The 16938-nt window shown below is 43.0% G+C and overlaps 1 protein-coding gene across 1 annotated transcript in view; it reads left to right on the top strand.

Moving 5' to 3' along the window:
• Positions 1 to 16938, top strand: part of Yars1 (tyrosyl-tRNA synthetase 1) — a 30010-nt gene that overhangs the window by 3914 nt on the left and 9158 nt on the right. Inside the window, exons 2-8 of the mRNA XM_070008815.1 lie at positions 2191 to 2337; positions 2488 to 2663; positions 7036 to 7165; positions 8775 to 8855; positions 10826 to 10918; positions 15489 to 15624; positions 16268 to 16353. Coding sequence (XP_069864916.1) covers positions 2191 to 2337; positions 2488 to 2663; positions 7036 to 7165; positions 8775 to 8855; positions 10826 to 10918; positions 15489 to 15624; positions 16268 to 16353 — 849 coding nt within the window. The remainder of the gene's footprint in view (positions 1 to 2190; positions 2338 to 2487; positions 2664 to 7035; positions 7166 to 8774; positions 8856 to 10825; positions 10919 to 15488; positions 15625 to 16267; positions 16354 to 16938) is intronic.

The raw sequence follows: 16938 nt of genomic DNA, 5'->3' as shown, positions 1-16938 counted from the left end.
CTGGGTTTTAGCAAATTCTGCTACTAGATGATTCAAACCAGCAAAAAGTTTTTGTCTGTCATGATTTTTAACAGTCTCCCTAAACTTATCACTTAAAGAAACATTAAAAACTTATTAGGGACACACTAGACAATTAGAATTTTTCCATATTGTCTTAGAGTAAAGAGAGTTTTAAGAAATTTTAGTTGTTTTTTTTTGCTTGGTCGGTCATGGGGCTTGAACTCTGGGCTTGGGCGCTGTCCCTGCACTCTTCAGCTCAAGATGAGCACTCTACCGCTTGAGCCACAGGGCCACTTCTGGTTTTCTGGTAGCTTATTGGAGATAAGAGTCTCATGAACTTTCCTGCCTGGCCTGGCTATGAACCTCGATCCTCAGATCTCAGCCTCTTCAGTAGCTAGGATTATAGGCACCAGGCTTAAGAAATTTTTTTTTTTTTTTTTGGTCCAGTTGTGGGGCCTAAACTCTGGGCCTGGGTGCTGTCCCTCCGCTCTTCAGCTCAAGGCTAGCGCTCTACCACTTGAGCCACAGCGCCACTTCCGGCTTTTTTCTTTTTGCTTATGTGCTGCTGAGGAATCAAACCCAGGGCCTCAGGCATGCAAGGCAAGCGCTCTACCACTGAGCCAACTTCCCAGCCCCCAGGCTTAAGAAATTTTAAAGCTATGGCTTAAAATTTTTTGGGTCCAGTCGTGGGGCCTGAACTCTGGGTCTGGGCGCTGTCCCTCAGCTCTTCAGCTCAAGGCTAGAGCTCTACCACTTGGGTCACAGCGCCACTTCCAGCTTTTTTCTTTTTGCTTATGTGGTGCTGAGGAATCGAACCCAGGGCCTCAGGCATGCAAGGCAAGCGCTCTACCACTGAGCCACCTTCCCAGCCCCAGGCTTAAGAAACTTTAAAGCTATGTACGCTGGCACATACCTGTAGTCCCAGTTACTTTAGGAGATTGAGGCAGAAAGATTGCTTGATACCAGAAACTTGAGCCAGCTTGTGTAGCAAAACAAGACCCCCACCTCAAAAATTCAGTAATTATTTTTTAAAAATTTTAAAGAGTAGAACAAAAAATTTTAGGCAGGCACTTGAGCCATGCCACCACCTTCCCTACCCCACCCCAAAAAATGTTTTAAACAGGTTAATAAGTTAATCAGATTTCGAATTTAAAAGAACTTTTGGAACAGGAATTGAAGGGGCTTACAATAGATAAAACAGACTTGTTAAAAGGCTGTTAATCCTGTTATGATCTTTGGTGGCCTGGTCTAGACCTGCTAGACTAGGGTGGTAGAGGCTGAGAGGTGTACAAGTATTTAAGAGCTGTTGTAGAATAACTTAAGCAACACAATGAATACATTTATTGACTTACAAGTAAAATATAAGTGACAGTTGGAAAGTAAGGTAAGACCAGAGCTTGAGTTTGATCAAGTTGGATATGAAGGGCTGGGTTGATATCAGGTGCATGAGCAGGAGATTACTAGCTCATAAGTCATCATTGAAGCAACTAAAGGGGATAGGTTAGGGAGAATGTAGAGTTAGAAAATTCTAGTCCCCAGTGGGGCATGGGTGGCTCACGCCTATAATCCTGGCTATTCAGGAGGTTGAGATCTGAGGATTGCGGTTCAAAGCCAGCCTGGGCAAGAAAGTCTGTGAGACTCTGATCTCCAATTAACCACCAAAAAACCAAAAGTGGCACTGGCTCAAGTGCTAGAGCGCTCGCCTTGAGCTAAAGAGCTCAGGAACAGCACCCAGGCCAAATTCAAGCCCTATGACCAACAAAAGAAAGAAAGAAAGAGAAAGAAAAAATTCCAGTCCCTGAGATTGAAGAAAAGAAAAGAAAAAGGAAGCCAAAGTAGGAGAACATTTCAGGACTGAAATTAGCCACCTGGAGGTGCTCTGGGATCTTTGAGAGTATAGAACTCACACTGGAAGGGGCACTTAGAGGTGGTTCAAGGGAGCTGGAGGAGATGTGGGTAGGGATGTGTCCCTTCCCCACGTCCTAGGGTCAATGTAAGAGAGACTGCAGCAGCAGCAGCAGCTTAGGTTGGCTCTGAGCACTGACCATGGCTAGTCCCCAGGGATACACGCCCACTGGTTCTGAACCTAGACCTCCAGTGACACATGGCTTTGTTTTCCTGTCACAGGGTAAAGGATGATGAGCAAGGTGGGGCACCAGCATTAAACCAGCTCTTCTGCTTCCACAACAGGAGGTTCTGGGGGAAGAGAAGCTGAAGGATATACTGAAGGAGAGGGAACTTAAAGTTTACTGGGGAACAGCAACCACAGGCAAGCCACATGTGGCTTACTTTGTGCCCATGTCCAAGATTGCAGACTTCTTAAAGGCTGGATGTGAGGTGAGAATTCTTGCTACCAATCAAGCATTTGCCCCTGGGCAGATGACCAAAAGAGACTTAATAAGGGTAGGGATTGGGTGGAGACAGGGAAGTTGGTTGGAGATACTTGGAAGATTCATATATTGGCTGTCCCTTAACCATTATGTCTAGGTAACGATTCTGTTTGCGGATCTTCATGCATACCTGGATAACATGAAAGCGCCCTGGGAACTTCTAGAACTCCGAACCAGTTACTATGAGAATGTGATCAAGGCCATGCTGGAGAGCATTGGAGTACCTTTGGAGAAGCTCAAGTTTGTCAAAGGCACTGACTACCAGCTCAGCAAGTAAGTATTTGGTCAGCCTCCTTCCTGGAAGCTAATTACAGGCCTCAGGAGTCCAGGCACTCCTTACATTTGGATTGAAAGCTGTTTGACACTACCTATTAAAAGCCATTAAAAATTTCATGCCCTGGGCTAGGAGTGTGGCTTAGTGGTAGAGTGCTTACCTAGCGTGCATGAAGCCCTGGGTTCAATTCCTCAGTACCACATAAACAGAAAAAGCCAGAAGTGGTGCTAGTAGAGCACTAACCTTGAGCACAGAGAAACTCAGGGACAGAGCCCAGGCCCTGAGTTTAGGCCCTAAGTTCAAGCCCCAGGACTGGCAAAAAACAAAGAAAAAAAAATCCATGCCCTTTGTCTTTTAAATTGCCCACCAAAAATCTTATGTGTAGCTAGGTATGATGCCTCATGCCTGTAATCTCAACTGTGCTACAGGTAGGAGGATTGTAGTCTGCAGTTGGCCCAAATAAAAAGCTGGAGACTGCCTAAAAAATAACCTAAAGTAAAAGGACTGGAACTATAGCTTCAGTAGTAAAAGTAGAATACTTGTTTAAGAAGCACAAGGCCCTGAGTTCAGATCCCAGTACTACCAAGAGAAAGAAATTAACCCAGAATACAACCCAGAACTCAGAGAGGTAGACATTAAAAAAGAAGAAGAATGGAGAAGTAGAGCTGTGGCTCAAAGTGGTAGAAGGCTAGCTTTGAGCAAGAGTTCAGGGAAAGAGCCCTTGGCTCTTGAATTCAAGCCCCACAATCAACCAACAAAAGAATGGCTGCAGTTGGATGCCTTTGCTTCACATCTATAATCCTTGCTACTCAGGATACTGAGATCTGAGGATTGTGGTTTGAAGCCAGCCTAGGCAGACAAATCACAGAGATACTTATCGCTAATTAGCAAAAAAACTAGAAGTGGAGATGTGGCTCAAGTGATAGACCATCAGCCTTGAGCAGAAAAGGCCAAGTAAGAGAGGGAAGCCCTGACTTTAAGCCCTAGTACTGGCACAGAAAAAAGAAAAATTTCTGGACACTGGTGGCTCACCCCTATAATCCTAGCTATTCAGGAGTCCGAGATTTGAGGAATGTGGTTCAAAGCCAGCCTGGGCAGTAAAGTCTTTGAGACTTATCTCCAGTTAACCACCCAAAAACAGGAAGTAGAGCTGCAGCTCAAAGAATAGAGCTCTAGCCTTGAGCAGAAAAGTTTAGGGACAATGCCCAAGCCCTGAGTCCAAGCCCCATGACTAGCAAAAAAAGAGAAAGAAAGAAAAATCGTGGCTCAGGTGCATAAAAGACTAGCAGTCTAGCAGTCTGGTTAACTGAGTACTGTAATCCATTCCTCTCCTCTCACTCTAAAAGTATTAAATTACTTTAAAAAAAAAGTAAAATTGCTAGATGAAATAATTTTTGAAATAAATTTTTGTGGCTGGGAAGGTGGCTCAGTGGTAGAGTGCTTGTCTTGCATGCATGAAGCCCTGGATTCAATTCTCAGTGCCACATAAGCAGAAAAAGCCAGAAGTGGCACTGTGGCTCAAGTGGTAGAGCGCTAGCCTTGAGCTGAAGAGCTGAAGGACAGCGCCCAGGCCCAGATTTCAGGCCCCATGACCGACAATACATAAATAAATAAATAAATGTTTGTGTTGACATAGATGAGCAAGCACATTCAGTTTAGTCAAGTATATTTAGTGAATAGCTCTCTAGATGAAATAGAAATACAATGTTCTAATTAAATACAGCTGGGTCTTTTTTTTTTTCTTTCTTTCTTTCTTTACAGAATTGGGGATTGAACCCAGGGCCTCATATATGTTAGGCAAGTATTCTACCACTAAGCTATATCCCTCACCCACAAAGCTGCCCTTCCTATCCATGAAATCAACCTCAGGTTGAAAATACTTTAAAAAATTGTATGTATACTTAACATGTATACTCTTTTAGTCTTGTCATTATTCTTAAGCAATACAGTATAGCCACTATTTGAAAAAAAATTGTTTTTTGTAGTTCTAGGGATTGAACCTAGGCTCTCATGCGTGTTAGACAAGCTTTCTACCACGGAGCTATCCCAATCCTATTTATGTAGCAGTGTAACATTTATATTGTAAAGGCATCCCTCAGTGTCTGTAGCAGATTACTTCCAGAACCTCCACAAAGATGCCATAATCACAGATATTAAATCTCTTATATGAAATTATATAGTACTAGGTATAATGGCCCTGGCCTGTAATCCTAGCTAGCTACTTGGGAGGTGAAGACTGGGGATTTATAATTTGAGGTTACCCTGAGCATAGAAGTTCATGGGACCGGGCTGGGAATGTGGCTTAGTGGTAGAGTGCTTGCCTAGCAAGCAGGAAGCCCTGGGTTCAATTCCTCAGTACCACATAAACAAAAAGCCAGCAGTGGCGCTGTGGCATTGTGGTAGAGTGTTAGCCTTGAACAAAAGAAGCTCACGGACAGCACCCAGGCCCTGAGTGCAAGCCCCAGGACTGGCAAAAATACAGTTCATGGGACTAGTGGCTTGGTTGAGGTAACACAACCATCATCTCTAGCAACAAGAGGAAACATCAATACTCTACCTTGAAAATAACCTAACTAAAAAAGGGACTGGAGCCAGGTACTGGTGGCTTACATCTATAATCATAGTTACACAGGAAACTGAGATCAGTAAGATTGAAGTTAGAAGCCAGTCCAGGCAGAAAAGTCTATAAGATCTCTAACCCACAAATTCTGGACTGGAGTTTTGGCTCAGGTGGTAGAGCACTAACCATTTGCAAAAAAGCTGAGCAAGAACACAGCCAGGTAGGTACTGGTGGCTTACACTTGTAATCTTAGCTACTCAGGAGGCTGAGATCTGAGGATCGTGGTTAGAATCCAGCCTGGGCAGGAAAGTCTGTGAGACTCTTATCTGCGATTAACCTCCAGAAAACAGGAAGTAGTGCTGTGGCTCAAGTGGTGGAGCTCCAACCTTGAGCACAAAGAGTGCCCAAGCCCTGTGTTCAAGCCCCAGGACCAGCAAAAAAAAAAGGGGGGGGGGGCACAAGTTCTGAGTTCAAGTCTCAGTACAAACAAAAGAGGGTTGGGAGTGAGCTGGAGATGTGGTACAAATGGTAGAGCATCTGCCTAATGAGCATAAAGCCCTAAATTCATTTCCTGTACCTAAAAGAAAATCATATACTATTTGCATATAACTTAGGCACATCCTAACACATACTTTAAATCATTTATAGATAATTTGCCATTTTATACTGGGGCCTTTGGTGTCAGGGAGGGTGTCCAGGGATCAATCCCCCTGCGATACCAGAGATGACTGTACCCTAAAATTAACTGCTAATTAGTGGATAACACACCATCGTTTAAACGAAGTTTCAACATTTTTAGATGTTAAAAAGATAGTCGTCTTAGAATCTATATAATATATGTTTTAGGACTGGGGTATGACTCAAATACTTAGCAAATGCAAAGTCCCAAGTTCAAAGCAAAAACACCAAAAAACAAAAAAAGTATGGAAGATTGATAAGTTCTATTTGTGCAGTAGGCATTCCAGAAAAGAATAAAGGCGAATACAGGCTGGGAAGGTAGCTCAGTGGTAGAATTCTTGCCTTGCATGCATGAGGCCCTGGGTTCAATTCTTTGCACCACATAAGCAGAAAAAGCTGGAAGTGGCACTGTGGCTCAAGTGGTAGAGAACTAGCCTTGAGCTCAAGAGCTGAGAGACAGCACCCAGGTCCAGAGTTCAGGCCCCATGACTGGAAAAAAAAAAAAAAAGAATAGAGAAAAATAGCATATTGAAGAATAGTAGAATATTTTCCAGAAGTTAAGGGAATGATTAAAGCTACTTTGCCATCTTTTATTTTTTATTTATTTATTTTTTGGGGGGGTCCGGTCGTGGGGCCTGAACTCTGGGCCTGGGCACTGTCCCTCAGTTCTTCACCTCAAGGCTAGCGCTCTACCACTTGAGCCACAGCGCCACTTCCGGCTTTTTTCTATGTGCTTATGTGGTGCTGAGGAATCAAACCCAGGGCCTCATACATGCAAGGCAAGCACTCTACCACTGAGCCACCTTCTCAGCCCCTTTGCCATCTTTTAAAAGGAAAAACATGTAGCTCAGTGGCAGAGTACTTGCTTAGCAAGTGTAACATCCTGTGTTCAATCCCCAGTACCAAAAAGAAAAGACAAAAAAAAGAAAAATAGTTAAAAAAAAAAATAAAAGGAAAAACATCCAGTTACATTCTGGATGAGCTGATAGGGCTCTCACATTTTTTAAGGTACCAAGCAGGGTTCTCTTTTAATGTCATCATAAGCCTAGGGAAGTGAAATAATGTGCTTTAAGACTGCCCCAGGACACTGCCTGGGCCCAGTCTTACTTGCGTTGGTCTCCTTTCCTCTTCAGAGAGTATACACTAGATGTGTACCGACTGTCTTCTGTGGTCACACAACATGATGCCAAGAAAGCTGGAGCTGAGGTAGTAAAACAGGTGGAGCACCCACTGCTGAGTGGTCTGTTATACCCTGGACTACAGGTACTGGAGAATCGTGGAGTGGCCCTGGTTTCCTTTCTGATTTTATTTCTAATGACTGGACACTGCTCATCCGTGCCGTCAATATTCCTTCACCAACCTATTCCAGGCCTTCCTGTCTTTTTCCTCCTCCCATTCCTGTCTTGTCTCCTTTAAGACATTGCTCACTTATGAGTTCAGGGGATATATATGTAGCAAGGTCATCCCCCAAACAATAACAATAAAAACAGCCCAAGCAAGGGTCCAGGGACCCACGCCTATAATACTGGCTGCTCAGGAGGCTGAGAGCTGAGGATCGAGGTTCGAAGCTGGCCTTGGTGAGAAAAGTACCCATGAGACTCTTATCCCCAATTAACCACTCAAAAACCAGAAGTGTCGCTATGACTCAAGTAGTAGAATGCTGGCCTTGAGCACAAAGAGGCTCAGGGACAGTACCCAGGCCAACCAGACCCAACCAAATGAACAACAACAACCCAAGCCAGGTGCAAGTGGTTCATGCCTGTAATCCTGGCTGCTCAGGAGGCTGAGATCTGAGGATCACAGTTCAAAGCCAACCTAAGCAGGAAAGTCTGGGAGATTCTTTTTTTTTTTTTTTTTGGGGGGGGGGGTCCGGTCGTGGGGCCTGAACTCTGGGTCTGGGCCTGGGCGCTGTCCCTTAGCTCTTCAGCTCAAGGCTAGCGCTCTACCACTTGAGTCACAGCGCCACTTCTGGCTTTTTTTCTTTTTGCTTATGTGGTGCTGAGGAATTGAACCCAGGGCCTCATGCATGCAAGGCAAGCGCTCTACCACTGAGCCACCTTCCCAGCCCTGGGAGATTCTTATCCCCAGTTAATCCCCAGAAAACCAGAAATGGAATGTGACTCAAAGTGGTAGAGTGCTAGCCTTGAGCAAAAGAGCTCAGGGACAGTGCTCAGGCCCTGAGTTCAAGTCCCAGGACAGGCAAACAAAATAAAACCCAGACATTGCTCATCTCACACCTCTTTTTTTTTTTTCTTTTCTTTTTTTTTTTTTTTTTTGCCAGTCCTGGGACTTGAACTCAGAGCCTGGGCTTACTATTCCTGAGCTGCTTTTTACTCAAGGCTAGCACTCTACCATTTTGAGCCACAGTGCCACTTCTGGATTATGTGGTACTGAGGAATGGAACCCAGGACTGCGCTTGCTAGACAAGCAATCTACCACTAAGCCATATTCCGAGCCCCAGACTCAGAAGCTTCTTGCCTTAGCCTCCTGAGACCTAGGATTACAGGTACTAGCCACCTCACCCTGCTAAGAGTTACTTCATGCCGCTTTCTTGAGAGCTGTCCTCAGCTGTGTTATTCAGCAGGGTGCCTGTGACAGGGCTATGGTTTGCCACCTCCTTTTCTCTCCCCCACTAGATTACAAGCATCTGTAGAGCAGAGGTTACTCTTCTTACTTTTTATCCCATGGAACATAACTGCACTATAAGCACTTAGGAACTGTTCATGAGGCCAATGGGGAGACTGTGCAGTTTATGTTCTGGGAGGAACATAAACTGGTGCTACCTTCTGCAAAATCTAGTAATTGAAAATGTTATGATTTCTTAGACCCATATGAAACAGCTACAGTCAGTGTTCATGCTGTGTTTCCACAGGCATTGGATGAAGAATATTTAAAAGTAGATGCCCAGTTTGGAGGGGTTGACCAGAGGAAGATTTTCACATTTGCAGAGAAGGTCAGTATCTTCTTTCTTTTTTAATCTGGGTCTCAGAAGTATGCAGGAAGAGTTTATTAAACTGTGATATGCCAATCACTGCGGTTGTCATCGTATTGTATGGATGCTGCAGATGAGAAAAACTTTTGCTTTTTTTTTTTTTTTTTCTATTCTTAGTATCCTACAGTTAGTGAGCAGGAACTAGTACTCATCTTTCTGCCTCAAAAGCTACCCCAAGTTCTGTATTTTTCAAGTTAAGAATGGCACTCTACCACTTAAATAAGCCACAGCTCCACTTCCTGCTTTTTGGTGGCTGATTGGAGATAAGAATCTCGTGGATTTTCCTGCTGGGCTGGCTGTCGTCTCTTCCTCCTCCTTTTTTCTTCTCCTTTTCTTTTGCCTTGCTGGGATGAGTCCAGGGCCTCACAATTTTAGGCAAGTGTCTACCAAAGAGCCATATCCTTACCTCCCTACTTAACATTTCTGATGCACTTGATTCCTTCCTGTACTTTTATGCTTCTGTGATTCACTTTCACACAACCAAAAAAGTTTCCTTAGTGTTTTTCCTTAGTTTTGTGTTTATAGTGCAGGTCTTTGAGCAATGTGAGTTTTCGTTTTTTTTTTCTTCTATATCTTGGAGTTCATTTCTATTAGCATCATTTTATATGGTCATGTGTACTTAGCTATGGAGTTATTGTGATCCTCTGCTAGGAGTACCCTATACATACACTAATTATTACAAATGAGGGAAAACATGGAGCCTATGTTTCTTTCTTTCTTTATTTTTTTGGGGGGGTCCGGTCATGGGGCCTGAACTCTGGGCCTGGGCGCTGTCCCTCAGCTCTTCAGCTCAAGGCTAGTGCTCTACCACTTGAGCCACAGCGCCACCTCCGGCTTTTTTCTTTTTGCTTATGTGGTGCTGAGGAATTGAACCCAGAGCCTCAGGTATGCAAGGCAAGCACTCTACCCCTGAGCCACCTTCCCAGCCCTGGAGCCTATGTTTCTTTGGGTCTTAATTTTTTTTTTCTCTTTTGAGAATCCAATTACATACAGCTTGTACCTTTTGGTCATGTCAATATGTTTTGTGCTGTTCTTTTGTTTTCCTTTAAGCTTCTTCTGTAGTTTATTCTGGGTATTTTCTATTGGCCTTTCAATTCCAACTTATATTAATCCAATATTGTGTTATGCCATTTTAGAACTTCCATTTGATTCCCACTGTCTTTTACAATTCTCTGCCTTTTAACTGTTTTGTCCACCTTTTCTTATTTCTTTTTACACACCAATCAGTCATTTTTGATATCCTGGTCCGTGACTACTTTCTGAATTGTTTCAGACTCGGCTTCTGTTGACTTTCTCTTGCCTGTCAGTGTCTATTTTCTACTTCCCCTTTCTAGTACTTTTCTGATTGTATTAGAGTTTAGTTTGACTTTAACTTCAACTTTCTCCTCAGTACTATGAAACCTCTGAAACCTCTCATTTAGGTTTCTAGCCTCCTGAAGATTGGTAGAAAGCATGGACTTCTCTGTATAAGTGCATAGCTCTCAGTCAGCCTAGAAATCAGTGAGGAATACTGACATAGAATTTGGGGTAGAGTCACCTTGGGAGCTTCCTTCTCTAGAACCCATCCCAAATCCTCGCTTCCTGGCAGTCTGAAATTGAACGTCTTTCTCCTGTGCTAGGCTGCTGGGACTGTCTGCTTGCTCTCTTTTCCCCAGCACATTTCTAGCTCTTAAAGTTGTTTATTATGGGAAAACCAGATCACTAGCCTCTCAATGAAAACAGAAAAGCAATTGGGGGGGGGGGGGGGGAAACATGGTTTCACATTATGATTACTGATGAAAACAATGTAGTCCATAGAAAATAAGTACCAGAATGAATGTATTATAGTGAAGTTGCTGGTCAACTGAGAGGAGACCAAGGCTTTGAGGAAGAATTTATGCTAATATCTGCTTTTGTGTTGTTTTGTTTTGTTTTGTTTTTCAATTTCTCAGTACCTCCCTGCACTTGGATACTCAAAACGAGTCCATTTGATGAATCCAATGGTCCCAGGACTAACTGGGAGCAAAATGAGCTCTTCAGAAGAGGTAAATTGTTAAACTACTTTGAATGCATTCAGCCTCATTCACTCTTCTTTGTTAACCCTTCCCCCTCCTGTTACCCAACCATTTCTTTTTTTTTTTTTTTTTTTTTGGTCAGCTGTGGGGCTTGAACTCTGGGCCTGGGCGCTGTCTTTCAGCTCTTCAGCTCAAGGCAAACGCTCTACCACTTGAGCTACAGCGCTACTTCTGGCTTTCTGGTGGTTTTATTGGAGATAGGAGTCTCATGGTCTCTCCTGCCCGGGCTGGCTTTGAACCACGATCCTCAGATCTCAGCCTCCTGAGTAGCTAGGATTACAGGCGTGAGCCACCAGCGCCCAGCCACCCAACCATTTCTTGAATCTCAAAATCTTCAATAAGAGATAGACTAAAGGGGCTGGGAATGTGGCTTAATGGCAGACTGCTTGCCTAGCATGCATGAAGCCCTGGGTTCGATTCCTCAGTATCAATAAACAGAAAAAGCTGGAAGTTGTGCTCTGGCTCAAGTGGTAGAGTGCTAGCCTTGAGGAAATAAAGCTCAGGGACAGTGCCCAGGCTCTGAGATCAAGCCCTAGGACTAAAAAGAGAGAGAGAGATAGACTGAAGATTCACAATAATAGTATTCTGGCTAACTAGAATGTCCAAGTATTAAGGATCCGTAAGTACTCCATGCTTCTTAGGTATTGTAAGACTTAGCAGCTACTACTCCTGGCTTTTTATTTTTAAAGGAATGTATTCATTTCTTCTATTTTCATATTAAAATATTCTGTGTGTTAAGTTGTTCCTTTAACAAAATATCACTTATTTTAATTGACAAGTTGACACATCTTAAATTAGGAAATTTGATAAACACTAAACTCAATTGGCTATAAACTCATCCAAAACAACCAACCAAAACTTACTAAAAAAGGAAAATGGTACTGGGTGCTGGTGGCTCACCTTATAGTCCTCCCTTTTCAGGAAGCTGAGATTTGAGAGTCACAGTTCTAAGTGAGGCTAGGTAGAAGAATCTGAGAGACTCTTACCTCCAAGTAACTAGCAAAAAGCTGGAAGTGGAGTTATGGTTTAAGTGGTAGGGTTACACCTGAGTGGAAAAAAACAAACAAGAGAATTTGAAATACTGGATTCAAGCTCCAGGATTATCATAGAAAGAAAAAAGGAAGGGCTAGGAAGGTGGCTCAGTGGTAGAATGCTTGCCTCGCATGCATGAGGCCCTGGGTTTGATTCCTCAGCACAACATAAGCATAAAAGGCTGGAAGTACCTCTGCGGCTCAAGTGGTTGCACGCTAGCTTTGAGCTGAAGAGCTGAAGGACAGTGCCCAGGCCCAGAGTTCAGGCCCCACAACCTACAAAAAGAAAAAGAAAAAAGGAAAATGACTTAGATAATGCATAATAATATATATATATATATTAGTCCATTCCTGTTTCTATAATAAAATACTTGAGACTGGTTATAAAGAAATGTAATTTCTTTTTTTTTTTTGAGGGGGTCTTATTGGGGTTTAGAGTCAAACTTGCTTGACTGACTGAACCATGCACTTAGCACTTCTTTCATTCTCCAACGTTAGGGAGGCTGGGAAGTGTAAAGTGAAGAGATTTTGTTTGGTGAGGGCCTTCTTTTTTGTAAGGTCTCTTCAGAATCTCTTGGTGGTATATGACAGAACAAACAAGCCTAGAATTTACTTGTATAAATAAATCTGTGAGTGTGTGTGTGTCTGTCTGTCTCTGTCTCTCTCTCGCTCTCTCTTGCTCTCTCACTCTCACTCTCTTGCTTGCTCTTCCTCCCGTCCCCCCTCCCCCCTTCCTTCCTTCCTTCCTTCCTTGCTTCCTTGCTTCCTTGCTTCCTTCCTTCTTTGTGTATGTATGTGTCCTGGTACTGGGATTTGAACTCAGGGCCTGGGTGTTCTTGAGTTCTTTTGCTCAAAGCTGGCACTATACCACTTAAGCTATACCTTCACCTTCATTCCAGCTGACCTTGAAGCATGATCCTCAGATCTCAGCCTCTGGAGTAGCTAGGAGTACAGGCATGAGACACCTGCAATAAACCTACTCTTGATAAACCATTATTCTATGAAAGAGTTAATCCATTTGTAAAGATAGTCACCTCCCAAAGGTCCTACCTCTAAATATCACTGACATGACTTTGGGAATTAAGTTTCCAACACAGTCCCATGAGACAAACTTTCATACTCAACTATCTGATATTGTTGAATATTATGAATCTTGTATCCTCACACATTGTTAATAGCTATGTCAATAAGTACACCTTTAATGTATAAAGTAGTTAAAATCTGATTATAAGTGATATTGACATATAACTGGGGATATAATACAATTATAAATAAAGACAGAGTTCTCGAAAGTGCTTATGTCATCATCTCAATTGAAAAAGTAAAATAAAGCCCAGCATTGGTGGCTCATACCTGTATCCTAGCTACTAAGGAGGCTGAGATCTGAGGATCACAGTTCAAAGCCAGCCCAGGCAGGAAAGTCTATGAGACTCTTATCTCCAATTAATGACCAGAAAACCAGAAGTGGCACTGTGGCTCAAGTGGTAGAGGGCTAGCCTTGAGCTGAAGAGCTCAAGGGACTGTCAAGGACAGTACTCAGGCCCAGAGTTCAAGTACTACGATCAAAAATAAATTAAAAAGGAAAGTGGAAATTCTAGTTTTTTTTTTTTTTTTTTTTAACCAGTCATAGGGCCTGAACTCTGGGCCTGGGCGCTGTCCCTCAGCTCTTCAGCTCAAGGATGGCACTCTACCACTTGAGCCACAGCACCACTTCCAGCTTTTTCTGCTTATGTGGTACTGAGGAATCAAACCCAGGACCTTCCCAGCCCCATTCTTCAATTTTTTTTTAATATATATTTTTTTATTGTAAAGATACTGTACAAAGGAGTTGCAGTTACATGAGTAAGGTAATTTCCTACTGAGCATTGTTATCCCCTCCTTTGTTTATCCCCTACCATCCTTTCCCTCCCCACCTCTCCAACTTCTTTCCCCTTACCCCCCCAAGCTGTAAAGTTCACTTGCAACACAGTCTCCTATACATCTCATTGTTACAATGGGTCAATCTGTATCCTTATTTCTGCATTTTATTATTTCCCTTCCCCTCCCCAAATTACAAAAATTATATGCAAGATGCAGGGCACCAGAATCAAATACAATGAAAACAGGGGTTATGCCATGGGGAAGAACACCCAAAAGAAACAAAAAAGGGCTGGGAAGGTGGCTCAGTGGTAGAGCGGTTGCCTTGTATGCATGAGGCCCTGGGTTCGATTTCTCAGCACCACATAAGCAAAAAGAAAAAAGCCAGAAGTGACTCTGTGGCTCAAGTGGTAGAGTGCCATCCTTGAGCTGAAAAGCTGAGGGACAGCACCCAGGCCCAGGGTTCAGGCCCCATGACCAGACCCCCCCCCCAAAAAAAAAAGAAACAAAACAATCACACAGTACATTATAAGTACATTAAAAACAACAGTAACAAAGATAAAACCTCGTGTCCCTATCTTGGGGTTCATTTCACTTAACATCATCTTATATGGTCATATGTACGTAGCTTTTGTCCTTTTCTGCTTGTCCTAGACATATACTAGTTATTACAAATAAGGGAAACCATGGGACCTATGTTTCTTTGGGCCTGGCTTACTTCACTTAATATGATTTTTTCCAAGTCTTTCAATTTCGTAACAAATGGGGTGGTATCATTCTTTCTGATGGAGACATAGAATTCCATTGTGCATACATACATATGTGTGTGTGTGTGTGTGTGTGTGTGTGTGTGTGTGTGTGTGTGTGTGTGTGGTGTATATATATATATACATACATGTATGTGTGTGTGTTTTATATATATATATTTTTTATATATATATATATATATATACACATACATATATACACCACATCTTCTTGATTCATTCATCTACTGAGGGGCATCTGGGTTGGCTCCATATCTTAGCTGTGGTGAATAATGCTGCAATAAACATAGCTTCAAATTTTAAAACAATTCTATTTACTGGAAACAAGGCCTGGGAGAATTATGAGTGATACTTTACACTGGTTGTATTGTAGAAATTTAATGTTTGGAGTTTGGTTTGGTTTGGGATTTTTTTAGGATACTGAGGATTTTACTTAGGACCTTGTACATGATAGCCTACCACTGCCACTAACTATGTCTCTAGCTCTCGTTTTTTATTTGTTTTGTTCCAGTACTGGGGCTTGAACTCAGGGTCTGGGCACTGTCCCTTAGCTTCTTTGCCACTTGAGCCACAGCTCCACTTCTGGCCTTCATGGTTAATTGGAGATAAGTCTTAATACCTTCCTGTCCCAGGCTGGGAACAGTGAACCTTATACCTCAGCCTTCTGAGTAGCTAGGATTACAGGTGCCTGGCCCTTTTGTTTTTTAAAACATGGTCTGCTATAGCCCAGACTAGCCTCAAACTCATGGTCCTCCTGTGTCAGCTTCCTGAGCACTGTGTTTACAGACATGTACCTTCACACCAAATTTAAAAAAAAAAAAAAAGATTACTTGAGCATGTTCTCATTTTCAACCCTAAGAGGTCTCTTCCCCTAACAACTTCTAGGAGTCAAAGATTGATCTCCTTGACCGGAAAGAAGATGTGAAGAAAAAATTGAAGAAAGCCTTCTGTGAGCCAGGCAATGTGGAGAACAACGGGGTTCTCTCCTTCATCAAGCATGTCCTCTTTTCCCTCAAGTCAGGTAAGATACTCCTGGGCTCCTCAGGGCCCAGCTGGAAGAGCAAACTCCTGCTGTGGTCATGCTTGTGATTTATGGCAAATTCCTCCTCCAGGGACTGGCTGCCCTGAATTTCTGCTCTGATTTTTTATATAGTAACATGTGGGCGAACCTGGGATATCCTTTCATTGTCCATGTGTTTGTTACCAGGCTAGGTTCTTAGGAGAGATCAGGGAAGCCAGGGGTGTCAGGAATGAAGTTTGGAACACTCAATAAGTAGAGGCAGGAGGATGAAGAGGTCAAGGCCAGCCTGAACTACATAGTGAGATCCTGTGGTCACTGCCCCCCCAAAAAAAGAAATGCAGACATAGCTTCAAGTGGTAGAGTACTTTCCTAATATGTACCAATATAAGGCCAGTCTAGACTACAAACAAACGGTAAGGGAACAATAGATGGTGGTATAACTCAGTGATAAAGTACATGCTTAATATGTGTGAGATCTTGGATCAGTCCCTAGCATGCATAAATTGAATTGATTGATTATTAAAATGCCATATTATAAAGTTCAAATAAGGAACACTACAAATGCCCATTCATTTGGGCTAGTCATGTTATCAATGCTAAGTCATGTTATCAAGTTTGTTAACTTGGATTCTTCCTCTTGCAGAATTTGTTATCCATCGAGATGATAAATGGGGTGGAAACAAAACCTATACCTCTTACCTGGACCTGGAAAAGGACTTTGCTGCTGAGGTAATGCTAGAGAGAGCCTAATCCCCACTGAACTCTGCCTGCCTGCTTGTTCTTTGCCTACCAGGTCTGTAGTGCCACAGAGCTTTGTCCTGATGCTGTCTGGGTTGCATATTTTGTTACTGACTTAGATGAGGATGCAGGTGGTTCAAAATTGATAAGACAAAGAGCATAAAGCCACTGTGTTGCTATCTTCATCCCTCTCCAGAGGATTGATGGTAGCAGAATAAAGGACTACCTCCATGTCTGCAGCTTCCACTCCTGGGGATTCAACCATCTAACTGTTGGTCAAAATTATCCACATGTTGCCAGGCGCCAGTGGCTCATGCCTGTAATCCTAGCTACTCAGGAGGCTGAGATTTGAGGATCACAGTTCAAAGCCAGCCCGGGCAAGGAAAGTCCGTGAGACTCTTATCTCCAATAAACCACTAGAAAACTGGAAGTGGCGCTGTGGCTCAAGCAGTAGAGCGCTCGCCTTGAGCTGAAGAGCACCAGGACAGTGCCGAAGCCCAGAGTTCAAGCCCCATGACCGACCAAAAAAAAAAAAAAAAAATTATCCACACGCCTGGAAATGAAGCAAGACCTGAT

Source organism: Dipodomys merriami, unplaced genomic scaffold (assembly GCF_024711535.1).
Source record: "Dipodomys merriami isolate MVZ:Mamm:240054 unplaced genomic scaffold, mDipMer1.0.p SCAF_71, whole genome shotgun sequence".
Classification (NCBI taxonomy): domain Eukaryota; kingdom Metazoa; phylum Chordata; class Mammalia; order Rodentia; family Heteromyidae; genus Dipodomys; species Dipodomys merriami.
This window is presented reverse-complemented; position numbering and strand designations above follow the sequence as displayed.